General features: G+C 45.3%; 1 protein-coding gene across 4 annotated transcripts in view; it reads left to right on the forward strand.

The window, feature by feature from the left end:
- Positions 1 to 21,503, forward strand: part of usp2a (ubiquitin specific peptidase 2a) — a 148,215-nt gene that overhangs the window by 84,352 nt on the left and 42,360 nt on the right. Inside the window, exon 1 of one of the 4 annotated variants that reach the window (XM_074679691.1) lies at positions 11,034 to 11,595. The exons of 2 other annotated variants lie outside the window; for them this stretch is intronic. In XM_074679691.1, coding sequence (XP_074535792.1) covers positions 11,440 to 11,595 — 156 coding nt within the window. In that variant the 5' untranslated portion in view covers positions 11,034 to 11,439. Of the gene's footprint in view, positions 1 to 11,033; positions 11,596 to 21,503 lie in introns of those variants that run through there. One more of the 4 variants, XM_074679692.1, reaches the window with a different exon arrangement.

Consider the following 21,503-nt stretch of genomic DNA (forward strand, 5'->3'; position numbering starts at 1 on the left):
GCTATACATTGAAATATTGTTCTTTAAGGGGCACAGGTTGTTTGTGCCCCACGGCACTGACTGGTGGTCTGTGCTCCATGGCATGTGGTCTTGTACGTGCTGACTTTTGCAGTGTGTGCCTACTGGTTAATATATTAATAAATGAAACTTTGACTGGACAATCATGCCATTTTGGCCAATTTTAAAGTGTGAAAAGGTATGTTTATATTTTGACTCAGTCGGTCCACAACACATAGAGCATGGGCTGCTGATTGATGCCACAAGGGGCACAGACAGCTGGCCTATGCTGTGACGCACAGAAAAACAGTCGGCAAAATGTGGAGCACAGAGAACCTATGCCTCTGCTACACTTCAAGAAGTATAGCAGGGTCTCATATCGTTACCCCTCCTCACTCGAGGTTACAAAACGCCATCACAAACTAATGATTTTAAATTTTGCTTACTTAAACAGTAACAAAAATTAAATCTACTCAGAAATCATAATTTCTAACACTGAAAACTCGGCCATTTGAATAAATTGAACTTACAAAGAAATTTTAAATTTTCATAGCTTAATCCAATGGAGTAATTTGAACTTTTGGGGTTAACAGTGTGAGGAGGAAGTGTGTTTCAGAGTGTGTTTGCATCCAGAGCTGGTGTTTTAGCATCCAGTCAGCTAAATCAATAACCAGAGGACACCTTTTAGTCCTGATCCTGGACCATCTAAAAGCATACTCCTGAGTCCTTGGTGTTCCAAACTGCAGCTCAGAGCCAGGAAACCAACAGCTTCACAGTATGCTTTTAGACTGATCTCCAACACTGTGGAGGAGGAAAAAAGAACTATTATTTCAAAGATGTGGACAGAATGGATACTTTAAAAAAATAAGACATAAGATTTGAACAGTTAACCTGCAAAATTCAGCACTCAGCTAACTATTCACGCTCTTTAGATCTCTCTCTCTCTCTCTCTCTCTGATCTCAATTAGCGGTCCACATAAAGGAGTTACGGGGTTTATGTTTCTGCATGTTCAACCAAACCAACACTATACTTTCATGAAGTCATAGGTCAGACATTTAATGAGTGATGACAATCTTTACAGATTGAACCTGACAAATCAACCCAGCCTCCCTCTCTTATCAGTCGCTGCCTCCTCTCAGCTCAAACAGCTCTCCATTCAAAACCAGACTAGTGACTTAACACAGGTTACAAAACTCCTCTGAGCCAAAGCTTTGTTGGGTCATAAGCTGTGGAGAAGCGTGTTCGTCGTACTCACATTGCCACTGTTGAGAGATCCAGCAGACCTGAGCCATAGATCTCTACTCAGTCCGGATTTTACCAGACATCCTGAAGTTTTCAGGGTTCACGGCATGAAGCAGTTTGAGCATATTTTTCGGATTTCATTCTCTGTAGTACTGTGTCCTCTTAAACCAGTAGCTGCAGACTAAGTAGCTTACTCATAGCTAAACCATAAACCAGGATCTCATGTCTGTCCATGCGGACAGATCAGTTAAACATGTCACACCCTCTCTGCACCGACAGGCCTAGACCTGACTTTGATTTTCACTGACCTATGCGGTAATCAACAAGTCTCCATCATGTTCAGAGGGGCACAGCTCTAACTGAAAGTCCCCAGCTGGCTCTGACGATTATCTTCAGGCCTCTGTTATTCCAGACTCCATTAACCAGGCTTCAGGTCCGAGCCGAGCCTGACAGAGACAAAACTAGCCTGAGCTGAAGTCTGAGATTGCCACTGTGCTTCATTTAATGTAGAGAAGGGAGAAAATGAGCAACCAGGAAAGACAGGAGAGGTTAGAGACCCAAACTGTAGGTTATATGATAAAAATCAACACAATTAAAGACGGTGGGCTCTAATTTCGTGGCGCAGCGCAGGGGGTGCAAGCCTGGCGCAGCCTGCGCAGTGCTAATTTCGTGCGGCGCACCGCCGTGCGCTGCCAATTTGACAATTTGGTAGACCGTCTGCGCAGAGATGGGTGTGACAGCGCGCCAGGGGGGGTTGACGGCGCACCAGGGGGAGGTGTCAGCAGATTCATGTTGGCGCAGTGACAATTTCGTGCCAAAAAAGTGCGCTGAAAGCTCGCCAGCCCCAACCTGGTCTATCCTCGGCGCAAGGTGGAGGGCACCCCACGCAGCTGTAATTTGGTGACAGGCGCACATGTGCGCACATGTCATCAAAGCCTCAGAGGCAGGTTTCCAGAGTGTCAGGCACATTTTGATGCAGTAAACAATCACAGCAATCACTATTTAATGTAACTGTCTGAACCAGCATATACATTTATATCTATATTAACTGTCCGTCACATCTGATGTCAGATTAAAGCCGTTTGTCAAAATGGAAAGTTAACCTGACAGCAGCTGGAAGTTTGATGCACATCTTACAATTAAACAATAAACAGCCTTAACATCTGATACTGAGTATATCTGGTTCTCTCATTTCATTTAATTCAAAGAAAAGAGGGAGAGAAAAGACGAAAGAAACGAGATGAAGAAAAAAGAGACGAAATAAATTAATGTCACTCAGGATTTACCCGTTATTTCCCATATTTCTCTGTTCTAGTCTTTATTTTTAACGTGATCTAAAAAGATGGAGTATATTATTGTAAGGAGGATGAGGTGGAGACACTGGGAGAGTATACAGTATATCACCAAAGACTCTGCTTGGCGATGACAAACCAGGAGTGCAGGTGGATCAAAAGTATTCTGAATGGATAAGCCAGCTGTGTAACTGCCTCTTATTTTTTTTACTCCGAATAAAGACAAAGGAACAGATTAAATCTGTCCAGGGAGCTGGCCCACATGGTGACGCGCTTCGTGTCCTCCGATGTGCCCCGCTGTCCATTGTCCTGCTGCAGGCACAGCGGCTCTGACCTCTCTCCGCTACCAGCACTCTGGTGCTGAGGATCACTCAGACCAATCAGATGCTGCGCCTCGGTTGCAGGGCATTTAAAGGCGAGGAGAGGCGCTCATTTGATTGGTGAAAACAGTGCTCGGCTGTGTTAAACCCACTCACGGCTTTTCTCCTCCCTCTCTGCCATTTGCGCGGAGGGAGGCGTGGACGCGCAGCTCTGCGCTCATTTGCGCTGATGTGCGCCTGTACTGCGCCTCTCTTGGCACTGCAGGAAACTTGCAAAGTGCACCGGTCACGCCCTGTGCGCACGGCGAAGGCCGGCGCAGGGCAGGTGCGCCTGCGCCCGCGCCCGCGCCTGCGCCTGCGCCTGCGCCTGGTCTACGAAATTAGAGCCCGGTGTGTGAAGTGAACACTTAGGGCTCTTATTTCGTAGACCAGGCGCAGGCGCAGGCGCACCTGCCCTGCGCCGGCCTTCGCCGTGCGCACAGGGCGTGACCGGCGCACTTTGCAAGTTTCTTGGGGCCTTTTTCAAAACGCCCCCTACACACTCCCCCTCCACGACGGAGTGCACTCCGTCACGGAGTCACACTCGCAGCTGAATGAAGTTCACTTCATCAGAGTGTAGGGTATAAATACAGCTTTGGGACAGAAACTTCACTCGATCTCAGGCGGAAACAGACAAAGAAAAAAAAAGAAAAGAAAACGTAGAAAATACAAAAGACACTTACTCCCACGCTTCTTTGGCTGCATTTATTTTTTTATTGAAGAATATTTTATGTTTCACTCTCACTTGAATAAATTCTTTTGTTTTTGTCCCAGTAAATATTAGACACTCAAATACACACAAACTGTCTGAACAAATGCAAGGCAGGCCTTAATCAATGACATGAACATCTAAAGTTGTGAACATCTGCACTCATTAAATATTTCTGTTAGTTTTACAGTATTTGTGCAGGCACATGTGCGTGGAACTTATATTTGTATGTTGCTTCCTCCATTGGCTGACACCGGACACAATTTAGCGCTGCACGTGTTCAGCGAGTCGGCATCGGTGCAGACTCGCTTTTGGAGGGTTTTAGAGCCCACTACCCCTCCCCGCGGATCAGTTTGGGATGGCCCTTAATGTGGCGGACCCTCCGCGAGAACGCGCAAACGGAGGGTTAGTGGGTAGGGAGAGTGTGTAGGGGGCGGTTTGAAAAAGGCCCTTGCAGTGCCAAGGGATGCGCAGTCCAGGCGCAGTCCAGGCGCAGAGCTGCGCGTCCACGCCTCCCTCCGTGCAAATGGCAGAGAGGGAGGAGAAAAGCCGTGAGTGGGTTTAACACAGCCGAGCGCTGTTTTCACCAATCAAATGAGCGCCTCTCCTCGCCTTTAAATGCCCTGCGGCCGAGGCGCAGCGTCTGATTGGTCTGAGTGATCTTCAGCACCGCGGAGAGAGGTAGCGGAGACGGTCAGAGCCGCTGTGCCTGCAGCAGGTCAATGGACAGCGGAGGACACGACGCGCGTCACCGTGTGGGCCAGCTCCCGGGACAGATTTAATCTGTTCCTTTGTCTTTATCTGGAGTAAAAAGTTAAGAGGCAGTTACACAGCTGGCTTATCCATTCAGAATACTTTTGATCCACCTGCACTCCTGGTTTGTCATCGCCAAGCAGAGTCTTTGGTGATATACTGTATACTCTCCCAGTGTCTCCACCTCATCCTCCTTACAATAATGTACTCCATCTTTTTAGATCACGTTAAAAATAAAGACTAAAACAGAGAAATATGGGAAATCATGGGTAAATCCTGAGTGACATACATTTATTTCGTCTCTTTTTTTCTTCGTCTTTTCTCTCCGTCTTTTCTTTGAATTAAATGAAATGAGAGAACCAGATATATACTCAGTATCAGATGTTAAGGCTGTTTATTGTTTAATTGTAAGATGTGCATCAAACTTCCAGCTGCCGTCAGGTTAACTTTCCATTATGACAAACGGCTTTAATCTGACATCAGATGTGACGGGACAGTTAATATAGATATAAATGTATATGCTGGTTCAGACGGTTACATTAAATAGTGATTGCTGTGATTGTTTATTGCATTAAAATGTGCCTGACACTCTGGAAACCTGCCTCTGAGGCTTTGATGACATGTGCGCACATGTGCGCCTGTCACCAAATTACAGCTGCGTGGGGTGCGCTGCGCCTTGCGCTGAGGATAGACCAGGTTGGAGTTGGCGAGCTTTCAGCGCACTTTTTTGGCACGACATTGTCACTGCGCCAACATGAATCTGCTGACACCTCCCCTTGGTGCGCCGTCAACTCCCCCTGGCGCGCCGTCACACCCATCACTGCGCAGACAGTCTACCAAATTGTGAAATTGGCAGCGCACGGCGGTGCGCCGCACAAAATTAGCACTGCGCAGGCTGCGCCAGGCTTGCGCCCCCTGCGCTGCGCCACGAAATTAGAGCCCTTAGTTACACGGTTTACAGGAGGTACAGTGCTATGATGGAGAGGAAATGTTACAGATGCCTTGTTCACCTTGATTTCCTTTACATTCAGAGATTAGTTCAGCTCAGTGTGAGTAATTACAGCTCACTTGGCCTCTTTCAGGGAGAATTCAGAGTTTCCTGTTCCTTTGGAAACAGCAGATACTTTTAATATTCACAAAGTCTCATCTAGATCTACATTAAGTCTTGAACCATGGAATAACTAAGCCAGAGGTCATGTAATGCATGGATAATGTAAAGTGAGTGGGTCATTATAGCAGACACCTCTGCTTCATGTCAAGATTCTGCTCACCCTGCTGGGGTCCAGGAAGGCTTTAACAACCTGCTCACTAATCATTGTCCCTCATTTAACAGAGGCAAGATCAGCAGCACAGAGCAAAATACAAAACTTCCTGGGTGTACACCAGGCTCTGTAATGTTAAGAATGGATAAACAACATGTTAACATAACATCACAGATTAGTGCTGGAAACTAATGGCCAAATTACACCAACTGCATCTGTAGTGCTCTCCATTCCGTTATGGCAAACAGATTCAATAGGTTTCATGACAATCAATGTGTCAACTTACTCTGGATCTATTCTGTTGCAGTACATCGGCGTGGCTGGTCTGTCGTGTTGCGGGTAATACCCAGCCATCCTATTTTTGTTATGCTGTGACGCATAAATTCAGCGGAGGGAAGATCCAGCGGGACAGAAAGTCATTGCCAGAAACTACCTAAACACACCCAGAGACTTTCAAAACCAAAACATACCGTGTCAAAATCAATTTTTATTTAGCTTCACTAGAATAGAATAGAATAGAATAGAATAGAATAGAATAGAATAGAACTTTATTATAACAAGTACAACAAAATTGAAGCCACAGCAGCAATCAGGAAAACAAAAGTAATAAAGTTTATAGAAAGTGCAAAAAGGTCCATAAGAAAATAGATGCTGGCAGCTTGTCCATCATCCTCCAGTCAGCCAGGGTCCAGGACTAAGCTGGAAAAGGTGGAAACAGTTAGATGGGCTCATAATCACTATGAGGGCAGGGAGTGCATGGCATAGCTACAAAATATAACCAGACATGACAAACATGAAAGACCTAAAAAGTGCAAACTGAATTCAATCAATGAGACATGACAAAAGCTGGACTCCTACTCCAGAGGTAGTTTAGCCATTTATTGAAATCATGCACCCCATGTCACTGTGTCCTTTCACACCAGTTTCCTGCTCCGTCCTCCTTCCTGACCTCTCTAAAAAAATCTATTTTATCCCATAGATAACATGAATGTCAGAAAAATATGTCTGCTCTATTTGTTCCTCTAGTCCTCTGACCCAGTCTGATAACTCTTCATCTCCCAGTCAGTTCAGTATTTCTGATACAGCTCCATTGTTGATCCAGTTTTCCAATAAGTCAGAAAAACTGACTCCATCATTCTGACTTTACTCCTACCTGTAAAGTGTGACCTGATTCAGTTTGCTCTGATTTGCTAACAGGGGTATTTGTTGAACAGAGAGACTGCGCTTCTCTTCTTGATGTGATGTTTTCATACCCTGGTATAATACACCAAATATTACTTTAATGTCCTTTGGCTTTCATGCCCCAGGTAAGTCAACCAACCGTGGTGTTGAATAGATGCATCCATCTTCTGAAAGACTCTACCTTCTGTATGCCGAGGACCATGGAGCCTGTGTGTCCTTGTTCAAAGTACTAGCCTCAGTCTCTGATCCTGGCACTAGACTTGTTTGTGCTGTGTGTTCCTGCAGAATAAGAAATAAAAGCATGCTTTAAAGGGGGGCAGAGCCTCTAGGTGAAGCTGGATGCCTCTGAGGGAGCTGGTCTCTAAAAGTCTTTTAAAAGGAGACTCAAGTTTTTAGAGGAAGATGTATTAGGTCCCTGATGTTTGGACTTCCTTTTTTGGTGGGGAAGGATGTGTCGACCTGTTGAGTCTCATGTTGACGATGTGCTGCAGCCAGTGTCTACCTGGACTTTCTGTCGGACAGATTTTCTCTTCAGTTATGCTTCCTGGTTACATGAATCTTAACATGGGATAGATTGTCATGAAGTGGTTCAGTTTTAATATCAGACTGTTCTTGACTAACAGGGCTGAGGAGATACCCGATGTTTCTTTCAGCCTTGGTTCATTCTCTCTGCTCTCACCATGGTCCCTATCACTTGTGAAACACTTGCAGAAGTCTCTGGATACTCTGCGAGCCATAATTACTCGGACTCAGTCTCACTGCCTGTAGACTGATTCATTATTGAGACTTTCTCCACTTTGAGGTTCAAAGAAAGAGCTTCAGCCCAGCTTCTCGTCCGGCTTCTGACACCTCCACACTCTCCTTGTTCAGGTTTTACTTGTGTGCCGTGTCATCTCACCAACTCTCCTGCTCTGTCCACAAACAAACCCCACAGTGGAGGCTCACCTGATACACACCCATCCAGGCTTTGGATTTTGCTCCTCAGGATTTTGTGCTGGACTTTGTTGGGTCAGCAGTATTTCCAGACTCAGATTTGCAGAGTTTGCTGTCTGGTACAAATAGGAGAGAAAGCCTGCAGAGCTCTGCTGTAGCTGTGGGCATGTCAAAGGTAGAACTTCACATAAAAGATAGGAGAGCACTCTTGTTAAAAATATTATTAAAAAATACACACTCTGGGTTTCAAGGTGTGGCCTGCACCCCTCTCCTGTCCTCAGCTCCTCCATTTTGCTTAAACAGCCCTGAGTACCCAGTCCTTGACTACCCGAACAGAAGACTTCATTTTGTGCTGGAACATGACACTGAAGGCTTTCCTCTGTCCTCTACCTCTCTCACACTGTAAAAGAAGAAATCTGTAAAAAATCGGTGAAAGCACTAGATGGATACCGTAAAATTACAGTCAAACATTGTAACACAGAAATACATAAAATAACTGTAAAAATACAAGACTAGATTTTACAGTTGAAATTAATTAAAACACAATATATCATTGTTTATAAATGTCTGTTATTCTGTAAAATAACATAAATTCAGTCAAAACACATTGAAATCAGATTCCATTCAAGTTAATCTCTGTAATTTTAAGGTAAAAATTATTTATTTTAGGAAACAGTGAAATCAATTTACAGTAATTTCCTATCAAAATACTACTTTTCCAATGTACAATAACAAATTTGTAATTATAAAAAACAAACTGTAGGTAAAACTAAAGATAAATGTCTGTATATTTACAGTATTAATATACAATTTTAAATAAAAAATACCATTATTTTTGAATACTGGAAAAATATTTAAGAAGAAATTGAGAAAATTATGGAAAGAGTAATACCTTCAAATGCACTGTTTTACTTAATGTTATACCGGTTGACCTTTACACTGCTGACCAAAAATATATTGTACATATTTAATTGTTGATTGCCAAGAAAACTTTAAGAGCATATTGGTAGAATGTTCAATCACCAAATGTGGCTGAATGGAAGCAAAGGTTAAGACAGGTGTATCTAATGGAAAGAATGACTGCATCACTACAGTTGAGAATGGACCTTTTTGATTTGCGGTAGAACATGGTCAAAAATTATCTGATAATGTGATCTATTTGGGTTGTTGAAGCTGTTCTTTCAGTAACGAAAAGGGGCGTTAATATGATGAATCTGTTTATTTTGCTAATTATTTATTTATTGTCTGTATGTCTTTATATGCAGCAATATTTTGTATGTATGTAACATGTTTTGCACCTTATTTGATTTTATATCACTGCCCTTGTCTCAGATAGTGTTCTATGTTCTATGCCTGACAAACAGGTCTTTCTCAGTAATGATTGGCGACTTGTCCTCCTCTGTTGCCTCTTTGTCTTGTGGAGTTCCCCAAGGCTCCATTTTGGGTCCTTTGCTATTTTCTTTGTACATGCTGCCACTGGGGTCAATTATAGCAAGGCACAATATAACATTTCACTGCTACGCTGATGATCTCCAGCTGTATTTACCAGTTTTCCCAAACAAAAGTGGTGCTGTTCAGTCTCTGACAAACTGCATTGATGACATTAAGACCTGGCTGGGGAAAAATTTCCTCCATCTAAATGAGGACGAGAGCGACTACATTTTATTAGGCAATAATGCTCTTGTCGACTCAGATCCGTTGCTTTTAAAGCTTAAACCATTTGTTAAGAACCTGGGGGTCATGTTTGACAGTGGTTTTACTTTTGCCAAACAAATTGACAATGTGGTCAGAACAAGTTTTCATCAACTACGTCTTTTAACCAAAGTAAAACCTTTTTTAAATCGCACTGACCTCGAAAGGACCATCCATGCTTTTATTAGCTCACGCATTGATTATTGTAATGCTCTTTATGTCGGTGTTTCCCAGTCTGCCCTGAGCCGCCTTCAGTTGGTGCAAAATGCAGCAGCCCGTTTCCTGACCAACACCCCAAGGCGCCAACACATCACCCCAGTCCTCTTTTCACTCCACTGGCTTCCAGTATCTGCAAGGATAGATTTTACTTTTTGTTTTTAAAGCCCTCAACGGCCTTGCACCTATTTATTTGAATGAGCTTCTCTCTGTTCATAACCCTAACAGGGAGTTAAGGTCTTCAAACCAGCTGTTTTTAGAAGTTCCTAGCACCAGATACAAGCACTGGGGTGATCAGGCTTTTTCAGTTGCTGGACCCAGGCTCTGGAACAACCCCCCCCCCACACACACACACACACACACACACACACACACACACATACGCACTATTACAGACTTTGGCCTTTTCAAAGCTCAGCTTAAAACATATTTATTCAGACCGGCTTTTAATACACAGTGATGTGGTGACATGCTATTTTATTTGTCTTGTTTTATCTGTTTTTATCTGTTCTCTCTTTTAATCTGCTTTTATTTCTTATCATAACTATTTTTATCTGGAAAGCACTTTGGTCACCTCGAGTGTTTTAAAGTGCTCTATAAATAAATGTAGATTGATTGATTGATGTTAAACTGGAAAAAAAAAATCAAAATACCCCCCCCCCCCCCCACAAAAAAAAAAAGAAAAAAAAAAAAAGAAAGAAAAATACCATTGTTCAGCAGATTTTTCCTAATTTATTGCGTTCAAACACCTTCAATATAGTGTGGCAAAGAGTTTTGCAGAAAAATACCATTACTTTACAGCAAAATGCTTTTTTTTTGTTGTGATGGTGTTTTGTAACTGTGAGTGCGGAGGGACACTGCTGTACTTAAAGATATTGCATAGCTATAGGGCGCTTGTCGGTCGTGACCCTGAGCTGTGCCTCTAAACTTATTATCCTCTGAACTGCTGAGCTTGAAAAAAATTTACCCCCTGTACAGTATGTGCCAATAGTAAAATTAGCAACTCAGACAGGAGGTTTTTTTGGAACCAGGCTGTGAATAGGTTAATATCTGCTTTGAATTTTTCTCTTTTTTGGGGGGGGCTTGGAGTGTATGTGATTTCCGGTACTTCTGGAGCCAGCCTCAGGCGGACACTCGAGAAACAGCAGATTTTAGCTGCATTGTCTCATATTCTTAGCCCGTAGATTGCTGCTTGGGAGCTCCATGTAGTGGGGCTCCTGCAGCTGCTGCGTATTGCGTGGACATGAATTAAATACAGAGAGGCGTGGGCTGCTCTGCGGTCCTGATGGGGATCAGATAAGTGGTCTATCTGGGCCCCAGTTCTTCAGAGTGTCACAGAAGTGTGGACAAGGATTAAACGTGACGTAATGAGCACGACAAGAGGCGGGCGCTGACGTTTGATGCAGGCAGAATGGATGAAGCCAAATTGGGCGGAGCTTCAGAGCTGATAAACAGAGTGAGGGTAGAAAGAGACAACATATTCATTCAGTTCAACCTGGATACGCAAGCGGCGATCACCTGCGGAGGCTGAGACTGACATTGGAACAGATTCTGCCAAAATTGAGTCATTTCAGCCCGCGAGGCCGCCTGTCCGCTCACACTCTGCGTCCATAGAGCAGGTCGAGTGTTTAAAGTCTAAGAGCAGAGGGCTTGAATGGATGAGTGGCATCCAGCAGGGAGCCGATCACGAACGGAGTGAAACGTCAGATTCTTGCGGGAGAGCCGGCAGCCGGAGCGCAGGAGCGAACAGGAAGCCTCCACTCTTAATCAGGCTCACCACCCACTCCTTCTTCCCGCCAGCATGCCTAGCATGCGACAGTCCTACACGGTCACCGTGCCCGAGGACCCGCCGGCTGCCGCCTTCCCGTTCCTGAAGCAGGAGGTGCGGAGAAAAGGCAGTGTGCCCGGCTCCATGCTGGTGTCCACTTTCGTAGGGCTGCTGATAAACCAGGCTAAGGTAAGAACCGTCGCTATGAGCGCCTGACAAAATCAAACCGGTTTACAGCGCTCCTTCACTTACTGACTTGTTACAGCTGCAATGTTAAAGCTGTGGAATGTTTTGTGAAACCAGGCCTGTAACACACACACACACACACACACACACACACACACACACACACACACACACACACACACACACACACACACACACACACACACACACACACGTGCGCGCGCAGTGGACCCTCTCAGCTCGAGGAAACTGGTCACCAAGTTATGTCACCAAACTGCAGATGATGGATCAGTCTCTAACTGCAGGGAGGGTATAATGTGTGAATCCATGTATGAAGCTGTGTTTATGCTGTGTCAGGTCAGCATGTGTGTGTCTGTGTGTGAGCAGCAGTAGTAGCAAGTCTGTCATGTGGTGTTCTTGGTGTGAATAGGACAGATGTTTGTGTCCTGACTGAGTTATGTATCTGCTCATGGATGAAGTCTGTTTGCTGTTGTATGGAGTGGGTGGCAGAGGTAAGCTCCTCTTAAAGCTGCTGTGCTTGCTGTGATCTGCTGTGCTCTGCTGTGCCTGGATCAGTAGGCCTGCACTGGTAGGTCACTGGTTATATAACCACCTTTTAATCCCCCCTCATATACTACAGCTACTGTTATCATAATGGCCTTTATGCATTCAAGCACGGGCCTCTAATAGGATGAACAAGAACAGACCTGCTCTAACAGAGCCGTCTTAATGTACAGGGATATCTGGGATGTGCCTCTGGCTGTTTCCACATGGACAGATTAATGTAGTTCTGATTACACAATGCAGCTGGGTCAGCCTCTGCACAGGGAAACACACTGCCAGTTTGAAGCTGTTGTTATAATCTGAGATTATTCAGAGTGTGGGATCCACCTGAGTTTGGGTAATATCACAGATTCAGGGTGTGAAATCATTTCATATGAATGGCAAAAAAGCATCTTAAATATAAAAAATGTGGAGCAAAGGTGTTAGTGTGTGAAGCTCTGCCACGCCAGAGGGAGTCCTCAGCTGAAGGTCAGTTTGTTGATCATCTCCTGGATCCTGCTGTCTTTGGATTATTCTTCATTTCCTCACTTTATGACACCTTTGAATGTGTCCAAGCTAATGTGTGTCCTTTGACCTGGAGGGGTTGTTATTGTGCAGACCTTTGATGCAAAGGTAAATGTGACACCCGTGTGACTGTTTGAAGGCCCAGCTGTGTCAGTTCAGATACGAGGAGACAAAGAGGTATGACTTATAGCTGCAGGTGTGTGTGAGTGTGTGTGTGTGTGTGTGTGTGTGTGTGTGTGTGTGTGTGTGTGTGTGTGTGTTTGTGTGTGTGCGTGCGTGCGTGCGTGCGTGTGTGTGTGTGTGTGCATGCTAGCCTTCTGTTATGTAATGAGAAATCACATCAGAAACACAGCTGTCCAGGCTGTGCTGCTTGGTATGCTCTGTGTTTTGTTAGTACCGCCCACCTGTTCCCTCCATACTCTCTTTCTCCTTCTCCACTCAGTGCCTGTCCTCAACTGCTCTGTCTTGTTGTGTGTGTGCTTGTGTGTGCACACATGTGGATTAGTGCAGGTGTGTGTGCAGATATCAGGGTGTGTGTTGTTATCAGTGCTTGTGCACATGTTTCTGCACAGACAGCTGGATCACAAGTCAAAGGTTTCTCTGCTGGGCTGAGGCTCAGACTCAGTCTTTTGGTGATTTACAGAAAGTTTTTTTTTTTCTTCCCTTGTCTGCATTATCTTTTCTGCTGAGCACTGTGTCATATGACAGCGTTGAAAAGACCAATGCTTTTTTTTTCTAGCAGTCAGATAAACTGCTATAGTGACCTTCACCAGCCCTCCCTGTAGGCTACTTCATCATTCTAAACTTTATTTAACCCCTGATGTGAGCTGAAGGGGAGGGCCGTGCCACACCACTGTGTGAAAGAAGGGGAAATAATGACAGGCAGGACGAGACAAGACAAACAGAAGGGAGGACAAACGTCTACTATTGTTGATTTAAGATAGCAGTTCAAGTGCTGGGCTAATTCAATACAGGAAGTAAAGGTTGTACAAAACCAGGGACACCAGAAATGTGGGGTCTTGATAGTGTGGGGAGTGTGGGCCTACGTGGATAGGGGATGAAGTGGCATGGATCACAGGATGTGAGAAGATGTGTAATAGTACCCGACTCAGCACGCTCTGACGGGATCTATCATATCTCTTAGTAAGTCTCGACAGAAGCTTGAGTATCTGCATGCGTGTGAGGTGGTCACCGAATATCCAAGTAAGTAAAACACAGCCACGGGTGCCCCCCTGGCCACCAGGGCATCCGGGCCCCCCCACACAGTCCCCAAACCGCCAGGCCCAGGGACAACCCCAGGACTCAAGGGGGCACAGACCTGCCTCCCTGCCAATACCAAAGACAGCACCCAAGGCCCAGAGCAGCGGTCTGCAGATCGCACCCGTCCTCCCCGACTACCCATCCGCCCGGCCCCAAGCCACCCCCACCCCCAGCACCCAGCCACCCCCCCGCCCCCCGCAGCAGGCCGGAGGCCCCAAGCCACCCAAGAGCCAGCCCCCCCAGGACCAGACCCCTCCCCAGAGGGGAGGCCACAAACCACAGCCAAGCCAGGTGGGGCAAGATGTGGGCATGTAGCGGTGGGATGGAGGTCCCGGCCCGTCCCCCAGAAAATCCGAGGCCATGAGAGGCCTTGGAGACCGCTGCCCAAGCAACAGGATAGCCCCCCTGGCAACCTGCACAGGACAGCACACCACAGGGAGCCCGTCATGCCAAGGCCCCTAGCGAGCAACAGACCGAAGGATCACGCACTGCAGCCCACCAAGGGGTGCGGGAGCCAACCGGGCCTACCCGCCCCCTTGGGCCTGCGCCAGACCCCCACCCCCAGCTCCCAGAGCCCAGCCGCAGCCACCACGGAAGCCGCCGGCGCCACCCGCCCCCCACAAAGTCATGACCAGCGAGGCCCAACCCCCACAGCCACACCAAGCCTATGCCCGTGACAAACTCTATACCAACAACCCCTCCCTCACTATTCTGTAACCTGGTCCCAGACAGGCTACATTATCCCTACACCGTGAATAGTGCAGCTAGGTGTAATGTGGTGCATTAAAACTGGGGAAGAAAAGGTCGAGTGGGGGTCCACAAACCCTCCCTCTCCCTGCCTGGCCCAAAAAAGTGGATGTTGTGTTGCATTAAAAACAAAGGATCGGTGGGGCAGGCAGGGAGGGGAGCAGAAAGTGGCCACAGCCTAAAACAGACTGCGCCCACCCACCAATCCCCCAAACCACCCCCTTCCCTACTCTAAGTAATGTATGTAGTGCATTTAAAACAGGAGGACGGGAGAGACAGAGGGGTCGAGCTGGTCACTCCCCCTGTTACCCCCAACCCCCAGAACCCTAAGTGTTATGAATGTGCCCTAAAGTGATAATAAAAACTAAAGGTGCAATCTGTGAGTGGTGAAGTGCAATTAAGAGGCAGGGCTAGTAAGGGCCGGGCCAAACTACCCAAAACAGCGCGAAGGCGCGGGAGTAGCACCGAACGGCTCCCTGAACAGAAGGACCCAGAACCCACAAGCGACAATCCAGATGAGCCCCAGTGAGCAGGCGTGCCCAGCACAAGCCACCCCCCCCCCCCCCCCCCCCCCCAGTAGACCACAGCACCAGAACCACCGGCCCAGCGCCCACCAGGGACCCAACTCAGGCGGGCCACCCCAAGGGCGCTGCCCCCCAGGGGAGGACCCCAGGGCACCCAAACATAGAGTCCCTGGTGCCCACCCCCTGCCCGAGCCAACGGGGGAGGTAGGAACAGCACCAGGGGACACCCACCGCCATTGTCTCCTGATCTGGAGTCGCCCCACCCAGGCCCAGTGGTACCGCCCAGATGACGCAGCCCCCCCTGGAGGTATGCCAGGCCCCAGCGGCCGACCCACTGGCGGGCAGGGGCCCCCAACCCCCCGCGAGGGGAGAGGGGGGAGCAGGCGAGGGGGAAGGAGGAGGGGAGGGGCCGCAGGGCGGACAGCAGGAGGAAGAAGACACGGGTGCAGAGCAGAGGAGCCCACCACTCCCAAGCCCCAGGGCCAGCCAAGGCACCACTGCAAGAGGAGGCCAGCGCCACCCCCAGACCCTGCAGACTGAACACGGACCCAGCAGCCACAGGGAACAGGAGGGAAGGCACCGAGCACCGCAGCACCCCAGAGGAGGCCGCTAGGCCAGTTAGCCCCACAAGGTAGTGGGTTAACCTGGGTATCTAGGTGGATAGATGTCTCCAACCACCATCACCAGAGTATATTTACCTCCTTTGGGACCCACGAAGCTGTGCTATTTCCTCTCCTTTAGTTTTCAGGAATCTGTGGTATATAAAACCAGAAGAGGAGAGGGAATAGAAAAAAAAAACAACCAGAAGAAAAAAAAACAAAAAACGAGACAAAAGAGCACGAGGGGGCAGTACTAGCTAACATGAGAGGGATCTTTGGTTAGGAATATAGATGTGCTAGAAAAGGTTGCCAGATTGAGTCCTGGTCTTCTGTCCTTTGCCTGTTTGATTCGGTTAGATGTTCCATTGATATGTGGTCGGCAACGAGGTTTTTCCAGAATGTAATATTTATTGCTTGTTTTGATTTCAAGTTCATGAGAATAGTTTTCTTAGCAATGGTTAGAGCTATGAGAAGAGGTCTATTTATTTTCATTTTATGGTTTAATGATGATAAATCCCCTAGCAGGCACAGTGAAGGGGACAGAGGGATGGGGCAGCCCAAAATATTTGAGAGAGGTGTGATAATATCAACCCAAAATTGTTGGACAGGTGTGCAGTTCCAGGTGGCATGAAGGTAAGTGTCTGGAGTGTGTTGGGAGCAGTGGGTGCAAGTGTCAGATTGTGCTAAACCCATTTTAAACATCCTGTGCCCTGTAAAGTGAACCCCGTGGATGATTTTGTACTGGATTAGTTGGATATTACTGTCGGTTCTCATAGAGAAGGTGTTTTCACAGATATGGTTCCAGAAGTCAGCATTGGGGGTGAGGGCCTGGTCTTGTTCCCACTTTATTGATGGTAGTAATATTGATTTGTCTAAGTTAGCAATTATCTTATATATTTTGGACAATGATTTTTTCTTTATGGGGTTGATTTTAATTAGGTCCAAGGTTGAGGCGGGTAAGTTTAAGTTTGTACGAGTGATATCGAATTTAGAGGAAATGGCAGATTTAAGTTGTAGGTATTCAAGAAAATGGTTTTCCCCCATGCCGAATTCCTGGACCAGATCAGAGAATGGCAGCATAGTGTTATTTGTGAAAATGTGTCTAAAATGAGTGATTCCCTTCCTGGTCCATGTATGGAAGTTCATTGATTTTTTGTTAATTTTGATATCCGGATTGTTCCAAATTGGTGTGTAGTCTGACAAAGCAAGAGAGGTGTTTGTGATTTTGTGGAATTTCCACCAAGCTTTCAGAGCTGTTGATATGGTTAGACTTTTAAAACATGGGTGGAGTTAAACTGATTGATTGTAGGTCTGAAATTTTTATTTTTTTACAAAATGTTTTTTCTTTGTCTAACCAAGTGTCGCATTGTTGACTATTGTGGATCCACTTTGTGATATACTGTAGTTGGTTTGCTAAGAAGTTGTGGAAGAATTGTGGGGCTTCTAAGCCTCCGAGATGTTTGGGTTTCTGTAGTGTGGATAATTTAATCCTTGCTGGTTTATTTTTCCAGTAACATTTTGAAGTGATGGAATCTAGAGATTTAAACCAAGTGCGTGTAGGTTGAATTGGAGTCATTGAGAATAAGTAATTTATTTTTGGTAATATTGACATTTTAATAGTAGCTATTCTACCTGTGAGAGATATTGGTAGGTTCATCAATCGTTCAAGGTCATCCGTAAGTGTTTTCAACAGTGGTGTAAAATTTAGATTAAACAGCTCTGACAACCTGGAGGAGATGTGAATACCTAAGTATGTCAGGTGACTGGTGCATATCAGGATAGGTGATGTATGGGTTGCCACATCCCAACCGCTGTCTTTAATGGGAAGAATACTTGATTTAGACCAGTTTATTAAATAATCTGATAGATGGGAGAATGATCGGATTAAATTAATAGTTTCTTTTAATGATCTAGATTTGGATTTCTGATATAACAATATGTCATCTGCATATAAACTGATTTTGTGATGAGATGTTGGAGTCTCGATACCTATAATGTTATTATTCTGGCGAATGGCTGCTGCTAGGGGTTCAATAAAGATAGTAAATAATGAGGGGGAGAGTGGGCACCCTTGCCTAGCTCCCCTGTGCAATGTAAAGTTTTGTGAAGTTTGCCCATTAGTGATGACTGTGGCTGAAGGTAAGGTGTAGAGAGTCCTAATCCAGTGAATAAATAATGGTCCGAAACCAAACCTCTCCAGGGCAGGAAACAGGAAGTCCCAGCTTACCCTGTCAAAGGCTTTCTCTGCGTCTAATGAGACTATGTATGTATCTGTTGATTGTGATACTGAGTACTGCATTAAATTAAATAACCTGCGTGTATTAGTAGAAGAATGCCTTCCTTTTATGAAACCAGTTTGATCTGGGTGAATAACAAATGGAATTACCTTTTCTAATCTGTGGGCTAGGGCTTTGCTGATAATTTTCATGTCTGTATTGATTAGTGAGATCGGACGGCAACTGGATGGAAGAGTTGGATCTTTATTAGGTTTTAACAGGAGGGAAATTGTGGCTGTGTTCATGTTGGATGGGAATTTTGACTTTCTTTTGACTTCAGCAATGACTTTGATGAATATGGGTGACAGGATTGACCAGAAAAGTTTGTAAAACTCTGCAGGGAAGCCGTCAGGTCCAGGTGACTTATTGTTTGGCATGAGTATGAGAGCTGCAAATAATTCTTCTGTTGTTAATGGTAATTCAAGCGATTCTTGTTGTTCCCCGGTGAGATTTGGTAAGTTAATGCTGGATAAAAAAGACTTAATGTCTTCTGGGTTTTTGTCATTGTTTGGGGAGTATAGAGTTGCATAGAACTGTCGAAACACTTCATTTATTTTATCTGGAGATGGTGTAAGCTTCCCTGCTGAGTTTTTGATGACAGAGATTGTAGTTTTTTCTTGATTTTGTTTAATTTGATTCGCAAGATATTTGCCGGATTTGTTTGAATGTTCAAACTTCTCATGTCTCAGTCTTTTTTTTTTATTCATCATTATATTCAATTGAGATTTACTGTTTTCTGAGTTCATTATATACTTCTTCAGATGGGTTGGTAGAGTTAATGTTTTCTAGTTCTTGAATTTTCTTTTCTAGCTTAATTTCCTGTTCTTTTCCCCTTTTTTTTTTATTCACGGAGAAGGAGATGATATGTCCACGTAAAACTGCCTTTCCTGTTTCCCATAAGAGAGAGGGTGATATTTCTGGAGTGTTGTTAATGTCTTGGAAGGATGCCCACTCCCTTTTTATAAAACTGTCAAATTCTGGGTCCTGTAACAGAGAAGTGTTAAGTCGCCATCTTGTACTGCGTTTGTGGGGGTGGTCTGGTCTCCAAAGTATTGACACAGGTGCATGATCGCTAATGAGGATGCGGTGTATATTAGTGCTGCACGATTTGGGGAAAAGGTGCGATTTGCGATTAGGTGGACAATATTGCGATTGCGATTGTGCTTGCGATTTAATAAAACAAGTTGTGTCATGATGAGTCTACAGACTTGCTTGGTTATCATGGAGAAAAATCTGAATTGCATGTGCTGACATTGCGATTGTGATTGCGATAACCTCTTTTGCGATTACGTAATTGCATGTGCAGACATTGCGATTGCAATTATCGTGCAGCACTAGAAACCACTGCTCATTGTTTTCAGATGCTCTTTTGGGTTTTCGGTCTTTAAATAAATAGGCTCTCTACTACGCATGCGCAGTACCGCGCTAACATGCGTTCGCCCCTCAGCTTGTCAAAATAGTCCAGCGGCGAGACTCGGGTGTTCACGCAGCGCGTGACAGGCCATTCGCGCGAATAAATTTGCGTGTTCGCGTTTGGTGTGGCCGCGGCATAAAAGGCCCGTTGGCGTCATACCACTGTTACTATGTGCCTCTGTACAGGACGGTGTCCAGACTTTCAGACTGGGGGGGCCCAATGAGGGCAGTGCCATAGGTAGGGGTGACTAGGGTGTGCACGGTACAATTTATCACCATTTCTCCTCTTCAACTTCACTCTCTACTTTAACAACTATAAGTAAATATGATAATATAGATATTATATTCAAAAATTATTTTAGTGTAAAAGTGTATTAAACATAAACGTGCATCTTCCCCTCGGGAAAATTACATTCAGTTTCATCCCTTCCAAGACACATAAAACATACAGAAACATGAGGAGTACAGGGGTGGAAAAACTGTGCCCATGGTGCCCAGCACCCTGCTATAATGGATATGAAATGAACAGCGATGAAAAGGTCACCTTAGTGGCGCAAATAAAAATATTAGGTGCACTTTAATTTGTGCCTGTGCACCTGAAAATAAAAGGTAGGCCCACTGGTGCAACCAATACAAAAACTTAGTCTGGATCCCGGCAACCACTCTGCTCATGCTAAATGCTCATTTAAATTGGGGGGTTTGCTCCTGTTATAAATGGGCACACAGTCTTCGTAGATCACCTGAAACACGCCCATTAATAGCAAGTGCAATTTTTTAGTTTGAACAATTTAGAGCACGTTATTTTGGATCTTAGTAAATCAGGCCCAATGAGTGTTGCCCTGGGAGAAAACTTGGCTCTGTCAGAGCATGTACAATCCCAGAGTAAATCAAGTGCTGACGCCCATCAGGAAACAACCAAGGTAAGGCCTGTGCCGTAATAGACTATTGAGTTTGCGTTCTCCGGCATCATAGAATAGAAAAGGATAGAATAGAATAGAATAGAAAAATACTTTATTTATCCTTTGAGGGGAAATTCAGGAGTCACAGCGGCAATCAATTAAACAAAAGTAAGAAAGTGTATTGAAAGTGCAAAAAGGTCCACAAGAAATAGATGATGACATCCCGTCCACCACTCGTCCACCACTCTCCAGCCAAGCCAGTCTCCACCTCCACAGGGTCCAGGACTGAGCCTCCCCAGCAGTCTGTTCATTCTCTGTCTCCTGGATCCTGTCTGCTCACAGCAGGCGAAGATCCTCCAATGTAGCGCCGGCGTCCGATGTCAGCTCCGTCAGCCACGTCCGTGAACAGCACGATGCCGCTGGGCTAGCACGGCTGGCTAGTCCATCCCACCAGAGATAGATCCCATGTTCCCAACAACGATGGATGGAAGAGAACCAGCACGTCGTCCTCACCTCCTCCTCCTCACCTCGAGGGAAATCATCAAGCCCTCCACTAGTTAACATTCACATGCTACAGGCTGCTAACAGCTAATTTTACATGTAAACAATGCAGCCATGATTACATGTAGGATCTCCAGACAAACACAGGAGAAAAGTAGTAAAAATATTGCTGAAGCTACAAAAAGTTTGGTGTCCATGACCAACAATGAACCATACAAAGTAATGATCCACTCCATATACAAAGATGACAAAAAAATTACAAAAAGCTACTTGGGCAGCGCCTAGCAACAGACTATACCTAACAACATAAAAACGAAGAGACAGAATCTATACCAATGAGAGATGTTTAGAATTTATTTTGTCTTGTAAGACCTATTTCATTCATTTTGACACAAGAGTTTACGTGTCATTTTTGTTTCTCTTCACCCAGAAAATTTGAAAGCATTACGATTCATTTTTTGAATTGAGCTTTTATTGATTTGGAGTTGACCAACATAGTTAATGGCCTGTTTTGTTAGTTAGGGGCTCGGGCTTTGAACGAGTCCCTCTCCTCCATAGCAAACCACAAGCCCCTTGTTCTTCCGTTTGTCACTTTTTTCTTCATCTTCTGGACAACATTTTGGC

Source organism: Halichoeres trimaculatus, unplaced genomic scaffold (assembly GCF_033239565.1).
Source record: "Halichoeres trimaculatus isolate MK-OKI-2021-1 unplaced genomic scaffold, fHalTri1.1 fHalTri1_scaffold_9, whole genome shotgun sequence".
NCBI classification, from domain to species: domain Eukaryota; kingdom Metazoa; phylum Chordata; class Actinopteri; order Labriformes; family Labridae; genus Halichoeres; species Halichoeres trimaculatus.